The following is a 24,919-nucleotide window of genomic DNA, read 5'->3' on the forward strand; positions in this document are numbered from 1 at the left end:
TTAGAGAAGAGGTTAAAGAGATAATGGAAAAGGAAAAGAGGAAAAATAATCTGGTAATATATAATGTCGAGGAATGCATGGAAGGAAGCACAGAGGAAAAGCAAAGAAAGGATAAGGATAGGTGTGAGCGACTGTTCAAAGATAATATAGGGGTAACTGGAGTTGAAGTAGTGGAAACAGTCAGGTTAGGTAGGTTGGAAATAGGTAATAGACCAACTGATAGCCAAGAGGTTAGAAACCAAAGAAATAAACCTAGGCCATTACTAGTAAAAATGAAAAGTGAAAGAGAGAAGTGGACAATTATAGGAAAGGCTAAGAACCTTAGAAATTGTCCAGAAACAAGAGAAAGTAGAATCTTTGTAGCGCCAGATCTAACGTTGAGAGAGAGAGAGCAAGATAGGTGCTTAAGGGAAGAATTACAAACAAAAAGACAAAATGGTGAAGATGGATGGTTCATAAAGAAAGGGAAATTGCACAGAAGGGAAAATTTTCGTCGGAACGAGGAAAACACGCAAGAACTTTAAGGAAAGAAGAAGAATATAAACACAAAATTAAAGAAAACTTTAAGATTTACTTGTTGAACATACAATGCTTAACAAAACAAAAACTGATGGAAGTTGAGAAGGAATTAAATAGTAGAAATAAACTTTTTTGCTTGACAGAAACACACCAAAAGTTAGATAGATTAAATATAAGTAAGGGTGTTATAAAAGTAGAAAATATGAGGAATATGGATGATAAAAAAGGAGGAGGTTTGATGATACTTTATAGAAATAGTGACAGTCTAGAATTGGAAAAGATAGAAACTAATAGTAAAGACCTATTGCATGTTAAGTGTAATGCTTATAAGCATACATTTAGATTATTGTTGGTTTATTTTTCAGCAGGGAATACTGAAGAAGACAAAAGTAGGGATAAAATAATAAAACAGGAATGTGAAAGAATTATTAGAAATCTAAATGAAGAAGAGGCATTGATGATATTAGGGGATTTCAACGGACATGTAGGATTTTTAGGTTACCAGAATTTAGACAGGAACGGGGAAATGATTCTCGATTGGATGAATGACCATGGGTTAGTCCTATTGAATGGAGATTTAAGATGTAAAGGTATATATACATGGGAAAGATTGCAACAAAAAAGTGTAATAGACTACGTACTAGTAAACGAACAAATGTATAAGCACTTTAGGGAAATGATTATAGACGACGAAAAATTGAATTTTGACATCTCAGATCATAATCTGATCACTATAGAACTGGAATTCATGAGTGAACAGAACAAAAATTTTAATAAAGGAAGGTGGGAGGAAGTAAAATACTTTAGGACAGATGAAAATAGTTTAAGAGAATATACAACAAGAGTAGAGGAAATTGTAAGAGATAGACAAATAGACAGAATAGAAGGAATGGATCTGATAATAAAAGAGGCTGCAGAAGAAAAATTGGCAAGAGTATATAAAAGGAAAGTTCTTGATGAAGAAAAGGTACATGAGCAACCCTGGATGAACGATGAAATAAGAAATGGCATAAAGGAAAGGAAGGATTTAAACAGAAAGAAAAGAAATGAATCCAACATCGAAGTAAAAAAGGTATTAGAAGAGAGATATGATCAAAAGAAGAGGGAAGTGCAAGAAATGATAAAGAAGGAAATTACTAGATTTGAAAAAAAGGTAACAGAAGAAATAAAAATGGATAAAAATAAAAAACTCTGGGAGAATATTGATAGAATAAGGAACAGACAGAAAGCCCATGGCAAAGTTATACAGCTTTATGGAGAACAAGGAAATAGGCTAAATAAGGAAGAAACAAAAGAGGAATTAATCAAGTACTGGAAAACTATATATTGTAAACATGAAAATAGAATAGACTCAATTTGGAATGAAGAAAAACAGATAGAATATGAAAATGAAATAGCACATCAGGAAGATACAACAAGAATAGATGAATATAATATCCCGGACATACTTAGGGAACACTATGACCTTGTAATGGTGACAAAAGGAAAAATAAAACCAATGAAAAATCCAAAAATCACAACAGAAAAAGTAAAGAATTGCCTGGGAAAATTAAAGGCAAAAAAAGCGGCAGGACCAGATGGCCTAAAGCCCGAACTATATAAGGCACTAGGAAAAAGCAAAATATGTCTTGAAACCTTACAGAAATGTTATCAAAATGAGTTGGACGAAAAAGAAAAACCAAATATGTGGAAGAAGTCAAGGACAAAGATGATTGAAAAGAAAAGAAGGCCAATGGCAAAAGACTTAAGACCCATAGCTCTATTAAATATTTCTTATAAAATATTCATGATGATGGTGAAAGAGGAAATAGAAAACCACATAAGAATGAATGAAGAAGACAATGAATGTCAAGCAGGATTTACAGGTGGAGGCAGGATAGAGGACAATATCTTTATATTACAGTATTGTGTGGAAGAGAGCTATAGTAACAAGAAACCTCTAATAGTAACTGCGATAGATTTTAGCAAAGCATTTGACTCTGTAAAAAGGGAGGTATTAATAGAAGTTTTAAAAGAATATAAAATTAACACCAAAATCATAAGTGCAATTGCAAATATTTATCAAGGAGATACTACGGGCATTGAATTAGGAGAAGGTATAGAACAAGAAATGGAAGTTACAAGTGGAATTAAACAAGGTTGCACAGGATCAACTTCACTTTTTAAACTGATTACGTATATTATCATGAAGAAAATAGAAGAGGAAGGAAACGGTTTCAGAAATCAGTTAATAAAGATAGAATCATTATTTTTTGCAGATGATGCCTTAATAATTGCACAGGATATACATAATGCCAAGCGTAACATTCAGATATTAGTAGAAACTAGTAAAAAATGTGGGTTGGAAATTAATAAAGAGAAGAGTAATATTATGATTTACAATATGAAAGAAAAGCCAGATAACATAGAGGGAATCAAAGTAGTAGAAAGTTTGACTTACTTAGGAATAAAGCTAGACAATAGTAGGAATATATTTAAAACTCAGAAAAGGGTAATGATAGAAAAGGCACAAAAATTAGCTAATCTAACATATTCAGTTATAGAGAAAAGTTGCAATAAAGTGATGATAGGAAAAACGTTCTGGAAAAGTATTGCTTTACCATCTATTTTGTATGGAACAAATGTTATAAATCTAACAGAAACTGAAATAGAGAAACTACAAAGAATAGAGAATGGGGTATATAGGAAGATTTTAGGTGCCACTAAAAGCACAGCTAATACTGCTCTAAGAGGGGAGATAGGTGCATCTTCTATGAAAGCAAGGGTGATGGATGGGAAGCTGCAGTACTTAAATCGTACCCTGAATGGAAAGAAGGAAATGCTGAAAATAATTATCCAGGATATTCAAGAAAAAGAAGGAAGATGGTGGAAACAACCTGCAAAGTATTTGGAAGAATTAAGTTTAGGTATAAGACAAATAAGAAGAATGAACAAGGCAGAAATAAAAACGGAAACCAGAAAGTGGGATACTGAAAAGTGGAAAGAAGAAATAGAAAGTAAAGTGAGCCTAGAAATATATAGAACGTGGAAGAAAGAAATTAAAGAAGAGTTAATTTATGACAATACATTTGCTTCAGTGATATTTTTTAGAGCAAGAACTAATACGTTAAAACTAAATATTGTAAATAGACACAATGGAGGGAATGTAAACTGTAATTTTTGTGAAAATAAGGAGGAAGATTTGATACATTTTTTGTTATTTTGCCAGGAATATAGAAAAGAAAGGAATAAAGTAATTGAGCTACAACAACCATACGAGGAAGACCCAAAGAAAATAGTAGGATTATTTTTATTTAGTGAAACAAATATAGAAAAGAAAAAAGAAGTATTAAACATAATGTGGAAGAAAAGACAAAACAGTACAAGAAGATAAGCATTAGAGGCGCCGTTGTAAAGGCTATGCCTCACCCCTGAACCTGAACCTGAACCTGAGTTGCTGTTTAACCCTTTAAGGACCAAATAGCCCAAACGGGATCTTTAAAACAGCTACTTTTGGGTAGTCGTGGTGAACATGTTTATGCCTGTCTGAAATTGACGCTTTGGCAACTCATAGAGACACGCCTCTGCTCTTCGAATCAGCCAATCAGAAGCCGCCTGCCCTTCTCGCCAAGTCTGTAGCTCCTTCCAAAGACACCTCACTTGTGCTCCAGCCGCAAAAGTGTCAAGACCCGTCGCAGTAACGTCCACGTTTCCCCCCCCCCCCCCCGACCTTCGTAATCATGGTAAGTACACAGTGACTGTAGGATAGTGAAGCCGAGTGATATGTTTACCTTTTGATGTGGGTTTCAATGGCTGTAGTGTTACTGACGTGTCATAGTGACTATCGGAAAAAGTATAGATCCCGCATGGGCTACCTCGGTCGAGTTTAGGCGGACCACGCTCATCCAATATGGGATCTATTGGACCGTAACGGTTCTACCGCGCACTAGGTTACGACGCACATCGTTTTTGCAATTTATTTTAGTGATTGTCTGAGACATTTGTGAATAGTTTTGACCATATTTGTAGAAATAATAGTGATGATTTAGATATGTTAGGCTCATGTGCATTCAAAATATTACCTTACAAGGGATTAAATTACTTTTTTGTTAGGCAGTTACATTTTTTTCATTACATGATTTTAATTTTTTTTTTTTTTGCAGTTTCGTGGCCATACGTTTTATGGGCATCGCAACGCTGCATTGGAGACTCAGGAACGTACACCATGGGTTGCCCCTGACGATGCTGAAGGAAGTGATGTCGACGTGAGCCCTTTGGATGTCGACAGTGATGACGACGACCCTTCGTACGTTCCTGACGACGAAGGCCTTACTCTGGAGGATGCTTTTGACCCTCCCAATGCTAGAGGTTAGTATGAGAGAGAGAGAGAGAGAGAGAGGAGAGAGAGAGAGAGAGAGAGAGAGAGAGAGAGAGAGATGGAGATGGAGATGGAGAGAGAGAGAGAGAGAGAGAGAGAGAGAGAGAGAGATTTGTTTAAAAAAAAAATTTAAAAGCCTAGTTGTTACAATGGTTGCTCTTTAAATTTGTTTTCATTGTGTTGCTCTTTAAATTTTTGTAAACAATAAGTATTTTTTAAACTTATTTGTGTACTTGCATACTCACTGACATACACATGCACACACATGCATACTCACTGACATACACATGCACACACATTCATACTCACTGACATACACATGCACACACATGCATACTCACTGACATACACAAGCACACACATGCTTACTCACTGACATACACATGCACACACATTCATACTCACTGACATACACATGCACACACATGCATACTCACTGACATACACATGCACACACATGCATGCACACACACCAGCACACACGGTTCATTTACTGTTTCACTTATTTATTCTTGTTTCAGGTCGCAGGGTCAATGTTGTTGTCCCTCAGGAGATGCCTGTGGAAGAGGAAGGTGAAGGTGAGGTTAACCCTAAGAGGCCTCGTGTTGGTGAATGGAAGAAGGACGACATTGACATCCAACCCCTGCCCGACTTCATTCATCCACAGCCGGACTTCTTGAGGGAACCTTATGAGTATTTCTCTCAGTTCTTCACAGCTGAATTGAGGGATCACATCGTTTTCCAGTCCAACCTGTACTCAAGACAGAAGGATGTAGGCAGTAACTTCCACATATCAGAAGAGGATGTCATGGTTTTCCTTGGCCTCATCATATACATGGGCCTGGTTCCTCTCCCTAGCATCGTCGACTTCTGGGCCGTGAAGACCAGGATTCCTCAGGTTGCAGACTTCATGTCCAGGAACCGCTTCAAGGCCATTCGATCATCACTTCACTTCAACGACAATGACCAGGCAGCAGGCTCCCAAGATCGGTTCTTCAAGGTGAGAGTCCCCTTCAGCAAGGTCACCAGAGAGTTCCTGAAAGTTCCCGAGACTCCTATCCATTCCATTGATGAAGTGATGGTTGCCTACAAGGGCACAAGGGCTGGTAACCTTCGCCAGTATGTAGCCAAGAAGCCTGACAAGTGGGGCTACAAGTTGTTCTGCCGCTCCAGCGTGGATGGATTTGTGCATGATATTCTTATGTACCAAGGGGAGACAACCTTTGTGAGCCACCCTACTCAGCTGTCTGAAGAGGAGAATGCCATGTCTGTCACTTCCAAGTTTGTTGTCTCCCTTGTTAAGACCATCAAGGACCCAAGTCACGCAGCAGTGTATGCAGACAACTACTTCACCAGTATAGGGTTGGCTAAGTACCTGAGATCGAAGTATGGATGCCGGTATGTGGGAACTGCCAGGGAAAACCGAGTTGGACATCCTCCCCTGAAGTCTGTGAAGGAGATGAGCAAGAAGACGACGCAAAGGGGCACACTGGACTACGTCTCTTCTGATGGCATCCTCGTTGCAAGATGGAAGGACAACAGCGTCGTGACAATCTTGTCCACTGATGTCGGTGTCAACCCCATGGGAACAGTGGAGCGGTACGACAGGGCACAGAAGAAGAAGGTTCCCATTCCTTGTCCATCTGCCATCCAGATGTACAACAACCGCATGGGTGGCATCGACAAAAGTGACATGTTGACACACCTCTACAAGACCCCCTTCAGAGCAAAGAGGTACTACATGAGGCTCTTTGCTTACCTCCTGGACCTGATCATCTGCAACGCTTGGATTCTGTACAAGAGGGATTGCTTGGCTTTGCAGACGAACCCAAAGCCCCTCAAGGACTTCCGACTGGATATCTCCAATTGGCTGAGAAGTTTCAAGACATCAAACTTCAGGATTACTAGAAATTCTCTTGGCACCAGGGATGTCCCTTTGCCCAAAAGGGGCCAACGGGCAGTTTTGCCAAGTATAGAGTCACGCCAGGATGCCACTGCCCTACACATGCCAAAGCATGTCACCATGAGGCAGACCTGCAAGTTCTGTTCAACTGCAGGCCACATCCACAGGTCTCGCTGGATGTGTGAGGAGTGCAAGGTGGCCCTTTGCCTCACTGAAAATCGTAATTGTTTTGCTTTGTTTCATAAGATTTCCAAGTAATTTTTGTTTTTGCTCTTTTTCAATAGATTTTAAAGTAAGTTTTATAATGTTTCTATTTTATCAATGATGAGTAAGGTTTATTATATTTTTTGCATTTTCAGAGTATTTTTGTATTTTTATAGTATTTTTGTATTTATTGAATATTGTATTTTCTTGTATTTATAACGTATTTCTTATTTAATTAAATTGTTAAGCCATATATGTGTTTCTGTTATACATTGGCACTATAAAAAACTTTCTGTTATACATTAGAACTAAAAAAACAATGTTGGGCGAAACTTCAAAATCTGTGCCGTTATGGTCCAATAGATCCCATATGGGATGAGCGTGGTCCGCGTAAACTCGCCCAAGGTACCCAAATGGGATACTTCATTGCATGCAATTATTTCGGTAATTTGGAAAATTTTTTAAAAGTACACAAGAATAAAAAGGTCTTGTATTTTCTAATACTACAACATACTAAAAGGAATTTTTAAAGTTTCCCATAAAACCTAGGGTGGACCTTAAAGGGTTAAGTAACCTGACGGACCTGAAGTTTTTTTTTTTTTTTTGTGGAAATACACAAATCTTCAAAATATATAGAATCAGTCCCTTATAAGATGTTTTAATAATATATTTTATCAAGAGGGATACATTTTAATTACCAAATTATATTTATATTGAGAAAACTACGCCTTTGTGGCATTATAGAGGGAGTAGGATGAATGATTAAAGCTTGTCTGAATGACTGATTAATTCTGTTTGCTGGTTTTGGGTGAGGCATTTGAGTAACACGTGGCTAATGTTCGAATACATACTATTAGTATAAAGAGCTTAGCTAGTGAAGGAACTAAATGACTAGTTGGAGATAAGAGAAATCTCCAAAATATATAGACAGTCCCTTCCTTATACAATATTTCTTTATATGTTCGATCAGAGGAATAAATTCAAATTAAGAAATCATTCTATCTAGAATAGTACGTCATCGTGAGTAGGATGAACTTTACATTTTGTCTAAATGATTGATTATAATCTGTTTACTAGTTTGAGTTAGGTGTGGAGTAGCACGAGGCTAATGTTTGAAATTCAATAGTACCTGGGTAAACATTCAGTAAATAAACTTGTAGGCCTACAGTTATTACCATAATCGACTACTGTAACAATTTACCAAAAGCGCAACTTAGGAAATTATAAAACATAATTAATAAACAGAGGAGCAAGACTGATAAAAAGTGTACTTCCAAGAAGAGAGCACTCCTATACTAATTAATTTATACTGGCTGCCTATTAAAGCAAGAATTTGAGTTTAAAATATGCACAATAATCCATCAAGTTATCAGAACTAAACGCCCATAATATATAAGAGAATTGGTAAATATTGTGCAGCCAACAAATCATGTTGACATGAAAATAGTTAGGCCTACCAATAGTTTATTGGAATCTGAAAATCTCTCTCTCTCTCTCTCTCTCTCTCTCTCTCTCTCTCTCTCTCTCTCTCTCTCTCTCTCTCTCTCTCTCAGTAAATATGCAGTCCCGAGACTTTACAATAACCCCCACTAGATTTACAAAGGACTGGATGCAATATGGCTTTCAAGAGGCAACTGAAGCCTTTCTTGTTCTCAAAGGGCTTCTATAGTGTGGATTTATTAATAAACGATAAATCTGCGTTGTGAAATGCTGAAAGAATACCTTAATGTAAAGTATCAATACATCTTAGCTTGGATAATGTAAGAACTGCATGACTGGAATTCGTATTTTGTTGCATTTCAAGTATAATTTAATTACTCGAAGGAATAATAGAATGCTTTGGACGGCAAATCTCTGCTAGGCCATCTTCAATAATCTACATTAATGGAATAGATAACGTATTACTACTACTACTACTACTACTACTACTACTACTACTACTACTACTACTACTACTACTACTACTACTATTATTATAAACTCAAGAGTTAAGGAAAATAAGATAGAATACCATGCCTGAGTGTACCCTCAAGCAAGAGAACTCTATCACAAAACAGAAAGTAATTTTCGTAGAATTTGAGAATGCCAGTTCACCAATAGGAAGGAACAATGAAATGAAAATAAGATAGTGGTATTTCGATTTTAGAATGTTCTAGCTTATTCTTCATCCTTATTGGACGTTTTTTATAGTTATATATAAAAGATATATTTCAATGTTGGTACTGTTCTTACAATATTTTGATTATTCAATCTTCTCGTATAGTTTATTTATTTCCTTATTTTCTTTCCTCACTGTTTAATATTTATTTTAATGTTACTGTTCTTAAGATATTCGAATTTTCCATTACTTCTCTTGTAGTTTATTTATTTCCTTGTTTCCTTTCCTAACTTTGACATTTTTCCTTCTTGGAGACCTTGGGCTTGTAGCAGCCCGCTTTTCCTACTTGGGTTATAGCTTATCTAGTAATAATAATAATAATGATAATAATAGTAATAATAATAATAATAATAATAATAATAATAATAATAATAATAATAATAAATAAATAAATAAATAGAGTTAATATTAAAGTTGCCATAAATTAACAACACAAAAAAGGAAGAAGAAGAAGTTGTTTGTTTATTTTCAGCCAGTCAGTTTCATTGAAGATTTTGTGAATGACGTTTTTGCAAAAATGAATAACTACGACAGAACGGATGTCGTATTTGTGATTGAGAAAAGCATAAGCTTGAAAAGATATCTCCCTGAGCTTCTGGAAGCTTATATTAGTCCTACGATATCGTAAGTATAGAAAGTTTTTTGATAAAACTTTTATTTTCCCAGTTTCCTTATTTCTTTTCCTCAGCCGTCTATTTTTTTCCCATTTGGAGCCCTGGGGCTTCTAGCATCCTGCTTTTCTAACTTGGGTTGTAGCTTAGCTGGTAATAAGGATAATGAAAAATACCAAAGTATACTATATAGCATCCTTAAAAATATCCTCTCTGGATCCTAAAAGGCACTAACGTAAAGGGGACGCTGTGCAAAAGCAGCCGCAGGATACTATAAAGCATCCTTAGAAATATTCTCTGTGTACCCTAAAAGGCACCAACCAAAGGGGGACGCTGTGCAAAATCAGCCGCAAGTCCCCGGCAAAAGTTACCGAACTGCCATCACAGAGGACGGACATGCACGATACTATGACTCCATGAGGATTACCATGAAGCATAATACTGTACACTCTTCTTCACAGCCTGCTGTACATTTGCGTGATATAGAAGGAGGTGTTACAAGAATATTGAACTGCATCGGCTATTATTATGTACAATGCTTCTTACATGAAGACTTGGGGGAATTCCAAACACATTGAATCACAGTCTGAAATGGCAAGAACATATTGTCTCCCTTAGATGTTAAAGATGCTGTCTGAGCAAAGATCTGGCAGAAATTTTAGACTTCTGGAAACGTTGTAAACGTTAATAGATGCTGTCTGAGCAAAGACACAACCAGTTCTTTCATTATACAACCTCTATAATGTTCATAATGCTTCCAGAAGGTTAAAATCACAGGCTAAAATACCACATGCACTTAATGCCAATATCAAACATGTTTCCCAATCTTTGTTATTATCGCAAGACGCGGTTTCGACTCGTCGGAGAATACATCTCGCTAAAATAACCAGGTGATACAATTATATTTCTATCTATTCTCATCTTTACATAATGTATACTACAAGCGAATACAATGGTCTCTTTAATATAAGATTTTGCATAAAGACATGTTACCTTTTCCATACTTTCCTTATCCAAATTCTACAATGAAAGACAACATTGCTATCACATTTGGAAGATAGTTTCTTGGCTGTGTGCGAAGTCACAAGTTAGGTATAATAAAAACAAATAAATGCTCGGTGACTTAAAATCTTAGGGCAAAATAATGCCAACATAAAGAGATGTGTAAATCAAAGGAAACATTATATTACTGTACAACGATCTGTATAATTCACAAGTCGATATACGCAAAGTTACAGTAAAGGGAAAGTTGTTATGTCTGAAGGTGAAATTGATGGCGAAATATTTATATATTTTTTGTAATAATGCACTGCCTGTAATGTGCCTTTATTTTTTAATATGCTTTAATTATCAGTAACCAGCCTTCAGTAGTAGTAGTCCATAAACCAGCCTGCATTGAAGGGCTGCAGCCTTGAATTGACTAATTGGTCCAATCCTGTTCATTAATAAATTTGGTTGAATTATATTTACGGACGGGGAAACATAACTGAAAATATATGTTTTCCTGTAGTAAATAACGTGATTTAACCAAATTTGACTTTCATTTCAACCGCAAACAAAAGGAACAACCAGTTCGACTACATCGTTCCCCACTACACACTCGCTAAAACTGGTAATTGAAATAAAGTGAAACTTAGTGAAATCACATTATTTACTAAAGGAAAACATATTTTCTGTTCAAAAAGATTAATACCCTAAATCTAATGGTTCTTGCTTCACCATGTGGGAGCCTTTGTATATCAGCGGCCAGTTCCTCCCTTTTCGATTAAAAATGGACATTAACTGAGCTCAACTTTCCCCCGTAACCTAACCAGCAAGCTCTGTCCTTACCTACTTACCTACGGGTATTCTAAGTTTGCCGTAATTATACATGTAGGTGGCCGCTATCATACATACACCCCGCCGTGTGCTCACTTCGCTTGCAAAAAATAAAACCGTCAAGCTAAGTATGTACTGGCAAGGGGTAATGTCAAGATATGTACTCTAACAGCAATGTTTTATCCTAAATCTAATGGTTTTCTTTTTTCCGTGGGCTTGCTTCGCTCGCCGAAGAATAAAAACAAAAAGCTCCGTATGTACTGGCAAGCAGTAATGTTGAGCTGCACACGCTAACATCAATATACTGTAACTTTAATAATGAACTGCATTCACTATCCAGATAATTAAACTTAGTGTAAAAATAATGACTTACTTTATGATTGGGACGTCAAGGACTTCTAGCAACTGTTGCTATATCGAATATTTCGGGCACTTTAGCTTTTGCGGTATGACTTTATGTTCTTTAAGCTCCTATGTACTGGCAAGCGGTAATGGCTGGGTGGGATGCTCCCAAAATATTACCAAGGCTTCTTCCATAGGGTAGGCTAGTGGAATTACAGGTTAAAATACCACCCTTACAATGTTACTGACCTCTTTGTATGGCTGATGTAATTAAAAACATTAGGGTGTACGTAGTTCGTTGGGACAGGTTTAAACACTGTTATTGCTGATCAAATCAATTTTATTTATGAGTAAATTGTTTATTTAGATTTTTAATACAATAGTATGAAGCTAATTTTACGAATTTTTTTTTCCGGGCATTTTGACTTTTCATGGGTTTACATTTGTCAAGTAACCCTAGCTCTAGTTTAGCCAACACAGCATAAGTAAATTTTTTCTTTTTTTACTTTCTTGCTGTAACACAACCAAAAGCAGTCTATAGAACTAGTTAAAAGTCAAAATTATTTATAAAAGAAAACATAAAAGACCCATTCTAATTGTCATTAAAAGAATATTTTTTTTTCTATGCTAATATAAACCTTTCATCCTTTTGATAAGAGATTACTTCAAAGCGAGTAACAGTAAATAATTGTTCGTCAACTAAGGCAATGTGAGTGCCACCATCATTGCTCCTTATCAAGTAAATTTCAATGAATACTCCATTTGGTGCTACTAAACCGTTATTCCTACCCTCATTTTCTGTTCCTACCTCAATATAGGGATTCAAATCTACTATAGGATAATTCCTACAAAGCAAATAGCCAGATAATGTAATATTCCCCTTCGTAGGTGTTATTAAAAGAGTAACAATTTAATGAAGTGTTACCAAACCAACCAAACAAGGAAACAGTGTAAACAAAACGACCATTTCACCTAACCTAATGTAAGGTAAAGTGTGTTTTATGTATTTTTCCGCATGTTTTGTAGAATAGAATAGATTAAAATAGTGTCAAGAAGTATGTTTTATGTCTTCCTTTGGTAGGAATCACCTCATACCCGAAAAATAAGGTAGGACACACACTATAGTAGAATCCTGATGGTAGGAATCACACTAAAGTAGCACCCTCTATTTTGTGTATCATTGATTGCATGCTTGTTCCTCTGCTACTGTAACATTTACCAAGATTGTTAAAGTCGTCCTTTGCTAAGGGGATGGCCATTCCTCTTGACATATACATATCGTCGTCATCTACTTTTCTGCTGCTTTATTATGCACAAAACTTCTTGCTGTATAATAGCAATAATTCTTAGTATTATGCATGCATTGTAAGTCTTTAAAAAAGCTCTTAAAGTTTCTAAATACAGTTATTGTATTTTTATGCTTTCTTGCACTTACTGAAAAAAATAAGATTTTCAATATTAAACTTAGCCGGTGATTATATAAGCTGCATCTCTGTTGCTCGACAGAAAACTCTACGTAAAAAATCCGCCAGCGATCGCTATGCAGGTAGGGGGTGTACTTCAACAGCGCCATCTGTCGTGCAGGTACTCAGTACTCAATGTAAACACAGAACTCAATTTTCTCTCTGTCGGGCTACCGGCAAGACCTACTAATTCGCTGTTACTAACTGGATTTGTTTTCACAACTATTTGGTGAAGTACACTATTCTAGTTTTGAGCTTTCGCTATGCAGGTGTTTTATCTTCATCTCAAAACTTGAACTCGTTTTGGATAGATTTAATTATGGTGACAAAGAGAGTATGGACTTTCTTTCACTTTTAAATGGCCGACCCTTCCCTTAGACGGAAGTGTGTTTAGGTTTTTAGTAATTTTCTTATCACGTTATAGATCTATATATTTTATATCTCTCCGCCTTTATTAGGCCTCTTCGATTAACTTTCCATTTATTATAAACATATAAAAATAAATTTTTCAATATTAAACTTACCCGATAATCATGTAGCTGTCAACTCCGTTGCCCGACAGAATTCTACGGAAGGGATACGCCAGCGATCGCTATACAAGAGGGGGGTGTACTCACAAGCGCCACCTGTGGCCAGGTACTGCAGTACTTCTTGTTGACACCACTTCAATTTTTCCTCTGTCGTGCTTCCGGCAAGACGTTCATGGATACGCTTATAATTTTGGAGTCTTGTTCACGGTTTTTGGTGAAGTATTGCTCTAAGATTTCAGCTTTCGCTATTCAGGAAGTTTTATTATTAGCTTAGCTAACTTTTGGAATTAATTTGATTAATTATGGTGACGAAGAGAGTATGAACTCTCTTTCACCTTTAAATGGCCGACCCTTCCCTTAGACGGAAGTGTTGGTGTCTAAGAGAGTATAGACTCTCTTTCTTAATTTTGCTTAACAAAAGTTTTAGATTTATTTTATATCTCTCCGCCTTTTATAGGCCTCTTCGATTAACTTCCTTTTATTATAAACTTATTAAAATTAATTTTTATATTTGTTTATATTCGACCTTACCTAATAGTAGGCGGTCTTTTCTTGGTACCGAAGTTAATTAACATTGAGCCCGTCATTTCGGTTTTACCTGTTAACATATTATGCTATTTTAATGTTTTTGAAAGAATTTCTTTGATAGTCTCGTACTGTTTTCAAAGTTGAACTAACGTTTTGTTTTGTCTCTGCAGTTGTTGACGTTCAGAACGTTCAACTTGCGCTCTATCGTTACGATAGAGAGAGAATTTTCACGGTGTCACGTTGCAGTAAGAGTAACCGTGTCTAGCGTTTTGTTCATTCTTTCTTAACTTAATGGTTTTAATTCTAATAAAGGAACTTTTCATTTTGGGAAATATTTTCCTTTAACAATAATATGTTTTAACGATATATATGATTGGGCTCTTCTCTCAGGTTCTAAGTCAAGAGAGAGAGAGAGAGAGAGAGAGAGAGATAGAGACGGAGGGAGAAAGAGGAGGATAAACGTTTCGTTCAAGCGAGTAACGTTGTTATCGTTTTTGCTCTTCTCCCTAGTCTCTTTAGGGGAAGAAGGTAAACGTTTCTAGAGTTTTTTCTTGTTCTCAAGCTTTATGCGGTGAGAGATTTTAAACGTAGTTTATTTGATCTAGTGTTTAGTCTCTTTCCAGCCACTGAATTATTTATCTTTCATTAGATTTTTCTGTTACATTGTAATTCTGTTTTCGCAATTACTAACTTTTGAGAAAGGATAGAATTGCGTGTTTCAGGTACAAACCACTTAAAGTTTCGAGTTCAGTGAAATAAGTGCAAACAGAAAATCAAAAGTGATAAGTGATTAGCGCAAAGTGTGTCAGTGTTGTGCGTGAGGGTACTTCTGTGCGTGCCAGTCGTCCTCCCAGTCCGGGACCTCTTGCAAGCTCCCAAGCCCAGGGGAGAAGCAATGTCGAAGGGCAAAAGGGTTCGGCAGGCCTTGATCGGCGCACAGAAGTATCCTCGGTGGTTGCGGGCGTGTCTTACAGAGACCGTCACTCCCACCCGCAGACGATTGAGCCCTTATTTTGCTCGTCTGCAGAAGAAATTTCGGGGAGAAAACGCTGGTCTCAGGTCTCAAGACCTCTTAAACATAAAGTCCAGACCTATGCCAGACGTACGAAGTTAGAGTTCAACAACCCGGATGCAGTCATTGGGTTAGCTCTGACTCTCCTCAGTCATCAGGTGACTGCACACCTCCTAAGAGAGGTAAGGCGATGCCTCAACAGACCTCATCTTCTATTAAGGCTTTGCCTCAACAGACCTTATCGTCTGTTGATCCCAAGACGACTTTGCTGCAGTCCATGCAGTCGCAGCTTGCGGTCTTAATGCGTGAGTTTCAGGCTGAGAAGGTTACACCTCCTCCTGCGAACGCTCCGCCTCTCCGCAGTCCAGTCTGCCAGGCGTACGAAGTTGAGGTTCCTCAGGCTACCTTACCGTGTTCTGAGTTGCCAGTTACCAGCGGTGTGCAGCAACCTCCGCCTCCTCCTGCGAGAGCTCCGCCTCACCGCAGTCCAGTCTGCCAGGCGTACGAAGTTGAGGTTCCTCAGGCTACCTTACCGCGTTCTGAGTTGCCAGTTACCAGCGTTGTGCAGCAACCTTAACCTTCCTTAAGGCAACCTCAGCAATGGGAGCAGGAGTCTTATGCCTTACTTCCTCCGCTTCCGCTTGCGGTTCCACCAGCGAGGCAACAATCTCTTGAGGTACGACAACCTCTTCCATCAATGAGGCAGCCACCTCAGCACTCGCTGCAGCGACCTAAACCCTCCTCAAGGCAAGAGTCTCAACTCCTTAGGCTAGCACCTCAGGAACCTCAACTCGCGAGACAAGAACAACTCTCGCAGCTCACACCTCAGGAACCTTAACTCGTTCCTCAGGAACCTGCTACTGCGCATCCGCAACCCTTACAGCAAGCGCAACTCTTGAGGCAGCAACCTCATGCTATGAGTCAGCCACCTCAACGCATGCATCTGCCTTTTTTTTCCTCAACTTGAGCTTCTTCCCATTCAACTTGGGAATAACAAATGACAATAACACCTCATTACTTTCATAACTTGCATTTGTAATCATATACATGTATGCCTACACAAACATTATGATAATGGAGGTTATTTGTATTACTTATATAAAAATATATATGTATTCCTTGCAATATATTTTTAACAAATCGCAAAATATGGCAAAAATATCTTCTAAACAAATGAATCATGAGTTATGAATGTAAGGTAATATTATGTTGATATTAAACCCCATGCAAGCATGCATGAAGTAATGCAGTGTTGCCAACAGGGCGAGTTTCCCTTTCCTGAGGTGAAGTAGATTATAGTACATTTAGTGTAGCTTAATTCTACGATTATCATGCCGGCTATCAAATTCATCAATAAAACAGTCTAAATCAATTCCCTCGGCACGTGCACTTTCAATGGACGGTAATGCGATATTACTCACTCTAGCACTGGTCATGGAATTTCTGAGAAATGTTACACGCCATGCAACACGCTCTGCTTACCTTACAGCATGCTCTACATACAGCATGCTCTGCATACAGCATGCTCTGCATACAACATGCTCTGCATACCTTACCGCATGCTTCTCAGTCACACATCTTTGGTTGTTGCCAACTCACTAGACTGTCAAGCAGTTTCATAACGTTGCCTTCTAGTCTGCTGCTTTTGCACCAGTGAAACCCTCACTGAGAGAACTTAGCTTTTCTCGGATATGGTCCCTGTAGATGAGAAAGTGCTTTTCTCCCTCCTTCTGATATTCCCTTGAGGACTCTGTCATTTGGAGAGGAGCCTTTAGCTGCGTAGCCTCCTATGGACTTTTATTTAAGCATAACATGCTCCCAGGGAAGGTAATGGTTCCACTTCAGTCGCTAACCCCGTCTGTTACCACACCTGCTCCCATAGACCTTGAGCTGTGTTGCAAGACATGCAGTCCAAGCTTAGTCCTTGTTAGAGGATTTTTTTGTTTACGGAGTCAGTGTGTCACTGGGAAGACGTTCAACAACCAGCAGAAGTGACTTGTTGTGACGCAGTGCGGCAACCTCAGCAACCCGATAAGGAGTTGTCTGTACGACCCAGACAGTCTAGACAGCTTCGGGTTGTCACTGTACTTCCTCGCTTCCCCATGGTTGACAGTTCACAGACTGTGCAGCAGTACCATGATCTTGTGTCCGGCTCCGTCAGACGACTGGCTTTTAAGAGCTCCCACAAGTCGTCGCTGTCTGGAGATTCTCAGATGGACTATGGATCTGACCAAGGAACTGGGCCTCCTGGTCAATTTTGAGGAGTCTCAGCTCGTTCCATCCCAGACCATTGTCTCCCTGGGTATGGATCTTCAGAGTCGAGCTTTTCGGGCTTTTCCGTCGGCCCCAAGGATCTTCCAAGCCCTAGAATGCATCCAGAGCATGCTGAGAAGGAACCGATGCTCAGTCAGGTAGTGGATGAGTCTAACAGGGACACTTTCATCGCTGGCCCTGTTCATCGTGTTAGGGAGACTCCACCTCCCCCCCTTCAGTATCATCTAGCTGCTCACTGGATAAAGGACATGACGCTAGAGACGGTCTCAGTTCCTGTTTCCGAAGAGAGGAGGTCTTCTCTCGCGTGGTGTAAGAACAGCTTTCTTCTCAAGGAAGTCTATCTTTGGCTGTTCAGAAACCCGACCGCCTTCTCCTCTCGGACGCATCAGACACGGGCTGGGGTGCGACTTTGGACGGACAGGAATGCTCGGGAACATGGAATCAGGAACAAAGGACACTTCACATCAATTGCAAGGAGTTGTTGGCGGTTCTTCTGGCCTTGATAAACTTCAAGTCCCTCCAGCTTAACAAAGTGGTGGAGGTGGACTCTGACAACACCACAGCCCTGGCTTACATCTTCAAGCAGGGAGGGACTCTTTCGTGAAGTTGTTCTAGATCGCAAGGGACCTCCTCATCTGGTCTAAAGATCGAAAGCTCACGCTGGTAACGAGGTTCATTCAGGGCGGTATGAATGTCATGGCAGATCACCTCAGCCGGAAGGGTCAGGTCATCCCCACAGAGTGGACCCTTCACAAGAATGTTTGCAGCAGACTTTGGGCCCTGTGGGGTCAGCCAACCATAGATCTGTTCGCTACCTCGATAACCTAGAGACTCCTGTTGTATTGTTCTCCGATTCCAGACCCAGCAGCAGTTCACGTGGATGCTTTTCTGCTGGATTGGTTCCATCTCGACCTGTATGCATTCCCGCCGTTCAAGATTGTCAACAGGGTACTTCAGAAGTTCTCCTCTCGCAAAGGGACACGGCTGACGTTGGTTGGCTCCGCTCTGGCCCGCGAGAGAATGGTTCTTAGAGGTACTGCAATGGCTGGTCGACATTCCCAGGACTCTTCCTCTAGGAGTGAACCTTCTACGTCTACCTCACGTAAAGAAGGTACACCCAAACCTCCACGCTCTTCGTCTGACTGCCTTCAGACTTTCGAAAGACTCTCAAGAGCTAGGGGCTTTTCGAAGGAGGCAGCCAGAGCGATTGCCAAAGCAAGGAGAACATCCACTCTCAGAATCTATCAGTCTCAAGGGGAAGTCTTCCGTAGCTGGTACAAGACCAATGCAGTTTCCTCAACCAGTACCACTGTAACCCAGATTGCTGACTTCCTGTTATATCTAAGGAAAGTAAGATCCCTTTCAGCTCCTACGATCAAGGGTTACAGAAGTATGTTGGCAGCGGTTTTCCGCCACAGAGGCTTGGATCTTTCCACCAACAAAGATCTACAGGACCTCCCTAGGTCTTTTGAGACCTCAAAGGAACGTCGGTTGTCCACTCCAGGCTGGAATCTAGACGTGGTCCTAAGGTTCCTTATGTCATCAAGATTTGAACCTCTCCAATCAGCCTCTTTTTAGGACCTCACATTAAAAATTCTTTTCCTCGTGTGCTTGACAACAGCTAAAAGAGTAAGTGAGATCCACACCTTCAGCAGGATCATTGTTTTCACATCTGAAACGGCTACATGTTCCTTGCAGCTCGGTTTTTGCTAAACGAGCTTCCTTCACGTCCTTGGCCTAAGTCGTTCGAGATCCCAAGCCTGTCCAACTTGGTGGGGAATGAACTGGAGAGAGTACTTTGCCCAGTTAGAGCTCTTAGGTACTATCTAAAAAGGTCTTAACCTTTACGAGGACAATCAGAAGCCTTATGGTGTGCTATCAAGAAACCTTCTTTTCCAAGTTCTAAGAACTCAGTTTCTTACTATTCAGGCTTCTGATTAGAGAAGCACATTCTCATCTGAAGGAAGAAGACCTTGCTTTGCTGAAGGTAAGGACACATGAAGTGAGAGCTGTGGCTACTTCAGTGGCCTTCAAACAGAGCCATTCTCTGCAGAGTGTTATGGATGCAACCTATTGGAGAAGCAAGTCAGTGTTCGCATCATTCTATCTCAAAGATGTCCAGTCTCTTTACGAGTACTGCTACACCCTGGGACCATTCGTAGCAACGAATGCAGTAGTAGGCGAGGGCTCAGCCACTACATTCCCATAATCCCATAACCTTTTAACCTTTCTCTTGAATACTTTTTATGGGTTGTACGGTCGGCTAAGAAGCCTTCCACATCCTTGTTGATTTGGCGGGTGGTCAATTCTTTCTTGAGAAGCGCCGAGGTTAAAGGTTGTGATGAGGTCCTTTAGTATGGGTTGCAGCCCTTGATACTTCAGCACCTTAGAGTTGTTCAGCCTCCTAAGAGGAACGCTGCGCTCAGTAAGGAAGACGAACTTATTTAAGGCAGAGTAATGGCTCAAGTCGACTTCCTTACCAGGTACTTGTAATTTCATTGTTATTTTGAATAACTGATAATATGAAATACGGGATACTTAGCTTCTTGATATACATGTACACTGGTTTTCACCCACCTCCCTGGGTGTGAATCAGCTACATGATTATCGGGTAAGTTTAATATTGAAAAATGTTATTTTCATTAGTAAAATAAATTTTTGAATATACTTACCCGATAATCATGATTTAATTGACCCACCCTTCCTCCCCATAGAACCAGTGGACCGAGGAAAAATTGAAGTGGTGTCAACAAGAAGTACTGCAGTACCTGGCCACAGGTGGCGCTTGTGAGTACACCCCCCTCTTGTATAGCGATCGCTGGCGTATCCCTTCCGTAGAATTCTGTCGGGCAACGGAGTTGACAGCTACATGATTATCGGGTAAGTATATTCAAAAATTTATTTTACTAATGAAAATAACATTTTAATGTTTTGTTTATATGCGACCTTTCCTGATAGTAGGCGGTCCTAACTTGGAACCGAAGTTAATCAACGTTGAGCCCGTTATATCGTATTTAGCTTTTAAAGAATTTAAAACTTTTTAAATTTAATGTTTTATGAAAGAATTTCTTTGATAGTCTTCGTACTGTTTTCAAAGATGAACTAACGTTTAGTTTTTTAGGCTACGCAGTTGTTGACGTTCAGGACGTTCAACATGCGCTCTATCGTTACGATAGAGAGAGAGTGTATCACGGTTTCTCTTTGCAGTAAGAGTAAATCGATTCTGACGATTTGTTCATTCTTTCTTAGCTTAAATGTTTTAAATTCTAATTTAAAGGAACTTTTTATTTGGAAAACCTTTCAGTTTTTTCCTTTAGTCAAATAACATGTTTTTTTTGACGATATATAATTGGGCTCTTCTCTTAGGTGCGAAATCAAGAGAGAAAGAGAGAGAGAGATAGAGACGGAGGGAGAGAGAGGAGAGAAAACGTTCCGTTCAAGCGGGTAACGTTGTTCTCGTGTTACTCTCGTCCCTAGTCTCTGTACGGGGAGGAAGGTAAAACGTTTTTAGGTTTTTATTCTCGTCCCCAGGCTATGTGCGGTGAGAGATTGAAAACGTAGTTTATATGAACTAGTGTTTAGTCTCTTTCCCAGCCACTGAATTTTTTATCTTAATATATGTTTTCTGTTTTTTGCTGGTATTAATGAGCTGCATTATACGACTGATTTCGCAATTACTACCTTTTAATGAAGGGTAGAATTGCGTGTTTCAGGTAGAAATCAGTAAAAGTTTCGATTTCAGTGAAATATGTGCAAAACAGAAAATCGAAGTGATAAAGTGATATGCGCAAAGTGTTACAGTGTTGCGTCCGAGGGTTCGTCTGTTCGTGCCTGTCGTTCACCTAGTCCGGGACCTCTTGCAAGCTCCCAAGCCCAGGGGAGAAGTAATGTCGAACGACTTATGGGTTCGAGAGGCCTTGATCAACGAACAGACGTTTCCCTCCGTGGTTTCGGGCGTATCTACCCAAGATCGCCCCACCCACACAAAGACGAGAGAGCCCATTTATTCCTCGTCTGCAGAAGAGGTTTCTCATAAGAAACCATGGACCAAGGTCTCGCGGCCTATTAAGCGCAAGTCGGTCCCTTCCGCGCAAGTCCAACGGCCCAGTTGTAGCCACTGGGTCAGTTCGGACTCGCTGCAGTCTTCCGACGACTGCTCACCTCCTAAGAGAGGCAAAGCGGTACCGCATCAGGCAGTCACACCGTCTGTTGCCGCACCTGCTCCTGTAGACCCTAAGTGGTCTTTGCTGCAGACCATGCAGTCTCAGTTAACGTCATTGATGCAGGACTTTCGTGCGGAGAAGGTTGACACTGCACCAACCTCTAGCCTACAACCAACCACGGTTGTGCGTCCTGTGGACGCTGAGGCTACCTTCTGCCGCACTCCAGCTGAGAGAGTCCCGCCACCCATGCGTTCCAGTGTACCCTGCCAGCCGCATGTTGACGTTCAGCGACGCACGGAACCTTCCGTTGACGTTCGCGAGGTACAACAACAGTCTAAGTTGTTTTGTTTTGACGCTGTGCGTCAACCTCCGCATTCTAGAGTTGTTTTGACTGCTCAGTCTAGACAGTCAAAGCAGTCTCGAGTGGACGCTGTACGTCCTCACGCACCTGTTGTGGTTGACAGTTCAGTTGTTGACAGTTCACAGACTGTCAAGCAGTTACATGACGTTGCGTTCTGGTCCGCTACTAATGCACCAGTGAGAGACTCAGCTTTTATCGGACAAGGTTCCTGTAGATGAGGAAGTTGCTGTTCTCCCTCCTACTGATATTCCCTTGAGGACTCTGTCAGATGGAGAGGAGCCTTAAGCTGCTTAGCCTCCTATGGACTTTAATTAAATCATGATGATTTTTTTTTAAGGATCTTCGTCCGGATCTTGTAACTGCTGCTCCTCGTTCGCCTAATCGTCAGAACTTACACTAGGCCTAGCTACTTCGAAGCCGTTGTTTTTAAGCTAGTGCTCTCTCGCTCTCCTAGAGAGCGTTACGTTGGCTAGGCGACTGGTTTTTTCACCAGGAGGAGTTTGGGGGATACAGCCTTTGATTTCCCTTCTTTTAAACTGGTTTATAGAGCGAGAGTCTGATATGACACGAGAGAAGTTCTCGGCTTGGGAGTTCATGCCTCTGCCCAGATAGACTTCTCAATTCTGGTAGACTCTCCCTGGCGCCTAGCCAGGAGACGCTCCAAGTTGTTTACAGGTCAACTTCTCAGCTTTTGTCGAGCCTTTGAAGTTTTGCTGTACTATTATGTCACGCATAACAAGGCTTTCAGGGATGGTAAACGGTTCCGCCTCAGTCGCTAACCCCGTCTGTTGCCACACCTGCTCCCGTAGACCCTAAATGGGCTTTGCTGCAAGACATGCAGTCCAAGCTTGCGTCCTTGATAGAGGACTTAAATGCGGAGAAGAACCTTCTGGCCAACAACCTTCCAACCGGTCGGTTCATCAGGCAGTCACACCGTCTGTTGCCGCACCTGCTCCTGTAGACCCTAAGTGGTCTTTGCTGCAAGACATGCAGTCCAAGCTTGCGTCCTTGATAGAGGACTTAAATGCGGAGAAGAACCTTCTGGCCAACAACCTTCCAACCGGTCGGTTGTGCGCCCTGTTGACGCTGAGGTAACCTACTCGCGTCTGCCAGTTGAGGTGGTTCCTCCACCGATGCGACCCAGTGTGGGTTGCCAGCCGCACGTTGACGTTAAGCGACGCTCGGAGGTGGTTGTTGACGTTCAGGACGTTCAACAACCAGCAGAGGTGACTTGTTGTGACGCAGTGCGTCAACCTCAGCAACCCGGTAGGGTGTTGACTGCACAACCCAGACGGTCTAGACAGTTTCGGGTTGACGCTGTACTTCCTCGCGCACCCATGGTTGTTGACAGTTCACAGACTGTGCAGCAGTTCCATGATATTGCGTCCGGCTCCGTCACGCATCCACCAGTGCGACGGGATTCAGCGAGTCAGACGTTGCCCACTCTGTTGCCGTTTCCTCATCAGTTTCGGATGAGGAACCCTCTGATGAGGACGTTGCTGAACAAGACGATCAGCCCCCAGCCCTGCTATCCATCCAGAAGATGCTGAAGAAGGAACGCTGCTCAGTCAGGCTGTGGATGAGTCTGGTAGGGACGCTGTCATCCGTGGATCAATTTGTGTCACTAGGAAGACTACACCTCCGTCCTCTTCTATACCATCTAGCTTTTCACTGGAAAAGGACAAGACGCTAGAAGCGGTCTCGATCCCGGTTTCCGAAAAGATAAAATTTTGTCTGACTTGGTGAAAGGACTATATCAACCTAAGAGAGGGTCTTCCCCTGACTGTTCAGACTCCCAACCACGTTCTCTTCTCGGACGCATCGGACGTAGGCTGGGGTGCGACATTAGACGGTCGGGAATGCTCGGGATTATGGAACTCGAGTCAAAGGACAATGCATTTCAACTGCAAGGAGCTACTGGCAGTACGTCTGGCCTGGAAAAGCTTCAGGTCTCTCCTTCAAGGCAAAGTGGTGGAGGTGAACTCGGACAACACCACGGCTTTGGCGTACATCTCCAAGCAAGGAGGGACCTACTCTCTGACGTTGTACGAGATCGCAAGGGACCTCCTCACCTGGTCAAAAGGTCTAGACATATCACTAGTAACGAGGTTCATCCAAGGCAACTTGAATGTCATGGCAGATTGTCTCAGTCGGAAGGGACAAATAATTCCAACAGAATGGACCCTCCACAAGGATGTATGCAAGAGACTTTGGGCCACCTGAGGCCAGCCAACCATAGATCTCTTCGCAACCTCGATGACCAAGAGGCTCCCAATATTTTGCTCACCAATCCCGGACCCAGCAGTTCATATAGATGCCTTTCTCCTAGATTGGTCACATCTAGATCTATATGCATTCCCTCCGTTCAAGATTGTCAACAAGGTACTGCAGAGGTTCGCCTCTCACGAAGGGACAAGGTTGACGCTAGTTGCTTCCCTCTGGCCCGCGAGAGAATGGTTCACCGAGGTACTTCGATGGCTAGTAGACGTTCCCAGAACACTTCCCCTAAGGGTGGACCTTCTACGTCAGCCACACGTAAAGAAGGTACACCAAGGCCTCCACGCTCTTCGTCTGACTGCCTTCAGTCTATCGAAAGACTCTCGAGAGCTAGAGGCTTTTCGAAGGAGGCAGCCAGAGCGATTGCTAGAGCAAGGAGAACATCCACCCTTAGAGTCT

At 40.8% G+C, this 24,919-nt stretch overlaps 2 protein-coding genes across 6 annotated transcripts in view; both read left to right on the plus strand.

Annotated features, from left to right (window-relative positions):
- The first annotated feature begins 4,222 nt into the window (after positions 1–4,222).
- Positions 4,223–7,236, plus strand: LOC137627078 (piggyBac transposable element-derived protein 3-like). The gene is made up of 3 exons (XM_068358068.1): positions 4,223–4,241; positions 4,662–4,866; positions 5,398–7,236. Exons 1-3 carry the CDS (start codon positions 4,239–4,241, stop codon positions 7,035–7,037), a joined length of 1,848 nt encoding a protein of 615 aa, XP_068214169.1. The 5' UTR covers positions 4,223–4,238; the 3' UTR covers positions 7,038–7,236.
- Positions 7,237–9,588: 2,352 nt separating this feature from the next.
- LOC137627080 (mediator of RNA polymerase II transcription subunit 25-like) overlaps positions 9,589–24,919 on the plus strand; it is a 121,937-nt gene continuing 106,606 nt past the window's right edge. For all 5 annotated transcript variants that reach the window (XM_068358071.1, XM_068358074.1, XM_068358072.1 and 2 more), the window contains exon 1: positions 9,589–9,765. In XM_068358071.1, coding sequence (XP_068214172.1) covers positions 9,659–9,765 — 107 coding nt within the window. In that variant the 5' untranslated portion in view covers positions 9,589–9,658. The remainder of the gene's footprint in view (positions 9,766–24,919) is intronic.

This window comes from Palaemon carinicauda, chromosome 34 (genome assembly GCF_036898095.1).
Source record: "Palaemon carinicauda isolate YSFRI2023 chromosome 34, ASM3689809v2, whole genome shotgun sequence".
Lineage (NCBI taxonomy): Eukaryota > Metazoa > Arthropoda > Malacostraca > Decapoda > Palaemonidae > Palaemon > Palaemon carinicauda.

Excerpts from the sequence above, each read along its gene's own strand:
- LOC137627078 (XM_068358068.1), top strand. Across the intron at positions 4,867-5,397 it reads TGACCCTCCCAATGCTAGAG|GTCGCAGGGTCAATGTTGTT; the intron begins GTTAGTATGAGA and ends TTCTTGTTTCAG.